Raw genomic sequence first — 6,000 nt, 5'->3', positions numbered from 1 at the left:
TTCATGAATGAGTTCAATAACATGTATAGGCCAAACTGCAGAATTAAGCATTTATCACCCTTTATTAGTCACTTATTAACATTATACTCATTAGAAAGTGAGAGACTCATGAGTATTTTATTTATTGATTTATGTTGTTTTATTTTTATTGATTGTTCTCTGACTGGTCAACCCAAAAGTTGATCTTATTAATGTATTATAACTCTATAAAGCATTAGTAAACGATTTGTTAACATTAATAAAGTTTCATAGTTACAATTTATAAACCATTTATTAAGGGTGACTTGTAATGTACTATTATTATTATTTTGTGGTACCATGTAATTAGAATCAGTTGTACATTGATGAAGATGGAATGAAAACACTGAGTTTTATAAAAACAAACAACAACAAAAAATCCCAGTCTCGATAACCAAAATTATGGGTATTCTATATTTTTCTACTGATTATATAGTAGATTATATTTAAAGATACTGATCCACTACTTTGTCCGTTTTTGACATTTTTTTTTTATTTTGACTTAAATTTAAATGTCGTTTTTTATTTCTGGCATCCCTTACAGATACGATTCATTGCACAAACATTAAACATCATATCATGATTGTTTTGAGGACCGAGCCCACACAGCAGACACGCATGCGTCCTGGCGCTCCGGTCAGGCAGCGGGATGCAGCGCCGCCGCCGTGGCTCAGTGCGCCCCGAGCAGCCAGAGCGCACGGTTACAATGAGCTTCTCCATCGGTCCGACTGAGAGCCAGCGTCAGTACCGACCTCCGAGCAGCACACACACCGCCACAGACCCTGACCGACACCAGCTCCGCCCGCAGCAGGATGCCCGGGGGAAAGAGAGGGCTTGTGGCACCGCAGAACACTTTTCTGGAGAACATCGTCCGGCGTTCAAGTGGTGAGTCCGCGCGTCGGAGCGAGGCTTGTTTTGGGTTTGGTTTTACCAGGCGACTCGGACCCGGACTCTACTGGAATACAGTGTGTTTTTGTATCAGTGCAACCACGGAGGTTTGATGGAGGATAAACCCGTTCAGTCTCATTTTACACCCGCATTTATTTGGCAGTGATGGAGTTTATCCCCTCTCTGAGAGTGTTTATGGTGTCATACATCATAAGTACGTTAAACTGATCTAAGTTGCATATACAAGGGACTGTTTCCACTGGGAGTAACGTGTTGCAGTTTTGAGGAAAATACAATTGGATTTTTGTTCATATCGGCGGTTGTTTGCCTCAAGATGCTCACCGGGAGTTACAGTTTACGCACCGCGTTATTCCCCGCTGCATTATTCTGGGTTTGACTTCTCGAAATTAAATTATGTAAATGATCTCTCCAAATCACGTGAGACCAAAATAGCAGCGTTGCAGAACAAACCGTGTTTTTAACGGACGAGTAAAAGTTTATTTTGATCAAGAACTCGCCCGTTTGTGTTAATAAACATTTAACAGCTCCTCAGCCAATAAAGCTGCAGCCCTCTGATCGTTAATTAACTGTCAACTCAGCCTCTTCCTGATTCTGTTAGTGTTATTTTTAGCAACCTGTCTCCGTGATTAGCGAAATGAATAACCTGCGTTAGTTGTGATGTGTGCTCCGTCACAGCACTGTGTAAAACTGCACAGCCGCGTTTTGTTTATGGGAGCAAAATGACATGACAGGGGTAAATAATAAATAGCTGCTCAGTTGTTCATCATATTAATGTGTTCAGTATTACTCAGCTATATTATTGGTTTTTTGTTTTTATCAGGGCGCAGCTCATGTTCCTTCTGTCTCCATCTGCGCTGTAAACTGCGCCGGACTTGGCACGGCCTGAGAAATGCGCGCCCTCTCCTCCGATCAGACTGATTGCTTTCCTTTGTCTTCCCAGAAAAGTCAGCGGAGGTATTGGCCGGAATGGAAGTCAGGGCTGTGGTTGAGGGTGCAGGGTGGGCGGATGGTTGGTTGGGTGGTGGAGATAAGGTCAAGAAGACTGTTCCAGAAACGTGTTTGTGTCATTCATCGCGGTGTTTGTGCCTCCGGGACTGTGATGCGGCTCTGTTGGGGGCGTTTCAGCGCTAATTGGAGAGCCATTGGTTGTATCTGGTGTAGTGTTTTGTTCTTTATTTTCTGCTCGAGCTGTCACACAAGCAATTAGCTGGACTGATGCGAAGAGCAGATGATGTCCAGATTGTTCTGAGACTTTTCATCCTCCGATCAGATGCTGCAGCCTTTAAGTTTGGGGAATGTTGGGACGACACCTGTAACGCGGACCACATGGATGGTGTCTATAGGGTTAGACGGTTGTTTCTTTATTTAGTCTATTTTTCAGCATTTAGGTTTTTATAGTATATTACTTTAATGGCGAAATCTAATTTATAACAAAGATAGAGAAAAACAGGATATAAGCTTTGCAATGCAGACATCAAAACAAGTAAAGACAGAGAGAGAGAGAATACAAATGATGCTATGCTGCTTGGGGCTTTGGCTTATATGTGAGACAGTTTTTCACATATAGAAACAGTTTTAATGGCCTTGCAATTCTTTTTCAGGGTATCCAGATACCAAAAGTGGCATTAAATACACTTAAGTTTGGTTTTTAGTTTGAGAACTTGCTGGTATGGATATAATACTTCCCAAAAATCAAAAGCAGGTTAACAATGTATACAACATAACAGTACTCCGAACAGCACAAATGTTTGATTGAAGTGGTAAAAGTTATAGTTCGTCTTTTTAGAAACTGTGTTATTTCAGTCTAAAATATTTTAGTTCACTGTCTGGTACCTGGCAGCAAGTAAAATCATTTCAGGGTTACAGGCAGAGCCAGATTAACCCATCGGGGGGCAAAACACAAATTCATTGAGGAGCATCTCCCATGTACATTTTGACGCAAGTAGACAACCCGGATCTGATCATTTCATTTGATATTTTGCTTTAGTGATGCACATTCCCAAAAACAAATGTGCAGTTCATCAATTTAACACCCAACCCCTTTCACGACAGACATATTGACTTGTCAAAGCAGGAAAAAAACAGGGTATAAAGAGTCTTAGTAAGGTGTTGGGCCACCACGTGTCACCAGAACAGCTTCAATGTGCCTTGGCATTGATTCTACAAGTCTCTGGAACTCCACTGGAGGGATGAACGCCATTTTTCCAAAATATATTCCCTCATTTGGTGTTTTGATCTTTGGTGATGGCGGCGGAGAGCGCTGTCTAACACGTCGGTCCAAAATCTCCCGCAAGTGTTCGGTTGGGTTGAGATCTGGTGACTGCGAAGGCCACGGCATATGATTCACATCATTTTCATACTCATCATCACCATTCAGTGAGCCCTCGTGCCCCATGGATGGGGCCATCCTGGAGGAGAGCACTCCCATCAGGATAGAAATGTTTCATCAGAGGAAAAAGGTGATCACTCAGAACAGCTTTGTATTGATTTGCAGTGACCCTTCCCTCTAAGGGGACAAGTGGACCCAAACCATGCCAGCAAAATGCCCTCCACAGCATAACAGAGCCCCCGGATCCCCTCACTGTAGGGGTCAAGCATTCAGGCCTGTACTGTTCTCTTGGTGCACTCGCCCACTTGTGGAGAATATGGTGAAGGATGACTCATCTGACCAGATCACCTTTTTCCACATCTCTGTAGACCAGTGCTGCTGGTTTTTGCACCACTGAACTCTCAAATGTGCATTCGTCTTTGTAATGAGGGCTTTCTGCACTGCAGCCCTGCTGTAACATCCCTCTCTATGCAACTGTCGACAGGCTGTTCTTGCTGGCAGTCTGATCACGTCCTGCATTGACATTCTCAGTCAGCTGAGGAAGAGTTGCCCTTCTGTTTTTCCTTACATATCGCACTAATGCTCAGGCACCACGCTCATCAAATGTGCGCTGTCGACCACAATTTGCGCCCCTGTTTGCTGACGTCTTTCCCACAGATCTCCATGCAGATGCCACTTTAGTCCCTGTTCCTATTGAAACCCGAGCCAGCTGAGCAGTCTTGTGACTGAAGCTCCTGCCGTCCGTGCTCCAACAATGAACTCTCTTTCAAAGTCACTTAGACTTTTCCTCTTGCCATCTTGATACAAAATCAGAATCAACTGGGCCTGCTCAGCATTTTTAAACATGCCACAGAGCATGACTGGATGTTAATTGCTTAATTATACCATGCAGTGCACCTGTGTGGAAGCATCTGCATTTGTTATGTTTCTCCACTCATTTATTCAGGTTTTAATTTGTCACCCATCTGTATGTATGTATGTACATGTATATATATATATATATATATATAATATAAAAGCCAAAGTCCCAGTTTTATAAAAGTCCAAAAAAGATCTCATGTAGAGATCTACTTAGCAAGGCGTTACCTCTACCACTGCATCTAACTAATCTGTTAAATCTGGAGCTTTAGTTACTTTCCAGTGTAATGCTGTAATCATATTATCACAGATATATCAGTATTGTGGGCCGATAAGTAACAAGAAATTCCAGTAGAGAAATTCCAAAGATATGTTTGAGGTAACGTAGAAACAGTGTCTCCATTACAGAGTTTTACAGTTTTACTTTAAGTATGTCAGACAACAATAATTAACCATGTCTAAATACTTCTAGCTGACCCTGCCCCCCCTTCACGATGTTGCTGTGTCCAACCGACAGTCCAAACCTCAACATTATTTACAAAACATTAAAATCATTCAAGGGAAAGGCAGCAAATCTTCGCATTTGAGAAGCTGGAACCATGAAATGTTTTTGCATGAAAAATTAATTTTGACGAGTATCAAAATAGTTGCCAATTAATTTTAACTAATCGATTAATCATTTCAGCTGTACTTGTATAAACTGTTGGGTAACAAAGCATCATATTTCTTCATGTGTTTTCCATTAAAGTACAGTATTTCCCTCTGAATTGTAGCGGAGTAGAAGTAGAAAGTGGCATAAAAACAAAATACTCAAGTTCAAGTACCTCAAATTTGTATTGAAGTACAGTATTTGAGTAAATGTACTTAGTTATATTCCACCACTGGTGGTAAGTGACTCCAGTCAGGGTCAATATTTCCTGAGGGTGAGTTGGAGTGTGCCAGTGGGACTCAGGACCTCCGTTTTTCTAAAATCCTGGTTACAACTGTGGATGGAGGTTTCTCTGATCACTGCAGCAGAAGAACAAGCTGCAGTAACTTTGTGTTTTCTCTGCATAAATTGCATTTTTTGTTTCACCTGGGTCTTTCATTTTAACTGTAAATTAGATCTGAAATTAAAAGGTCTCATGATGCCTCTTACAGAATTCCCTGACAATTGAATCAGAGCTGTTAACGCTAAAATATCATCAGCGAGTTTCAACAGAGAGTTTGAGTCCCCCGATGGTCCGAATGCTGTTTCAGAGGCTTCAAGCAGCTTCTGCTGCTATCGGCCTTCTGGCGACCCTATTGGTCGAACCTCGGCTCAGCTAAGTAATTGGTTGTGATGAAAGAGGAGAGCAGAAAAGGTCGAGATGATTCTGTTTTTTTTTTTTTTTGTTAAGTCATTAAGTCTCAGTCAGCTCTTTAATTCCAAAGGTCACACAGGAGGTTGCAGCCGGCAGGTTCCAGGCTTGAAACAAGAAGGTGATGAATTTAAGTAACTATAGTTCCTTTTTGTGCTGTAAAATCACTCAAGTAATTGTTTGCAAAGAGAGGCAGAAAACAGATGAGGCTGATATTGTTCTGGATTGTTCTGCGTTACAGAAGTGTGACCCTCTCACACCTTACCCATAATGCACTGTGGTCTTGTGTGATTTGTTCTGACTACTGAATAAGAAAGGTGAGCCACCACCGGCCTGCAAGCCTAAAGTGTAACGTTTGTCCCGTGGGTGGTGCCAGAAAGAAGGCCATATTATCATTTATATCTAAAGGGTTTATCTTCTGTATGATCTCAGCCTCAGCTCGTCAGCCTCAGCTCTACACTGTCAGGCTCCGTTAAACCTTCATCAGACTAAACTGGACTGTGTAAGATTCTCTGTGCTGCACGTAGGTGAACGTGCACTGTTTGT

At 41.9% G+C, this 6,000-nt stretch overlaps 1 protein-coding gene across 5 annotated transcripts in view; it reads left to right on the top strand.

Annotated features, from left to right (window-relative positions):
• The first annotated feature begins 590 nt into the window (after nucleotides 1–590).
• kcnh5b (potassium voltage-gated channel, subfamily H (eag-related), member 5b) overlaps nucleotides 591–6,000 on the top strand; it is a 152,515-nt gene continuing 147,105 nt past the window's right edge. For 2 of the 5 annotated variants that reach the window (XM_044166619.1, XM_044166621.1), the window contains exon 1: nucleotides 596–903. In XM_044166619.1, coding sequence (XP_044022554.1) covers nucleotides 831–903 — 73 coding nt within the window. In that variant the 5' untranslated portion in view covers nucleotides 596–830. Of the gene's footprint in view, nucleotides 904–6,000 lie in introns of all 5 variants that reach the window. The other 3 variants (XM_044166612.1, XM_044166617.1, XM_044166620.1) reach the window with 3 other exon arrangements.

This window comes from Siniperca chuatsi, linkage group LG15 (genome assembly GCF_020085105.1).
Source record: "Siniperca chuatsi isolate FFG_IHB_CAS linkage group LG15, ASM2008510v1, whole genome shotgun sequence".
NCBI classification, from domain to species: Eukaryota; Metazoa; Chordata; class Actinopteri; order Centrarchiformes; family Sinipercidae; genus Siniperca; species Siniperca chuatsi.
The sequence above is the reverse complement of the archived record's forward strand: the minus strand, read 5'-3'. Positions and strand labels throughout refer to the sequence as shown.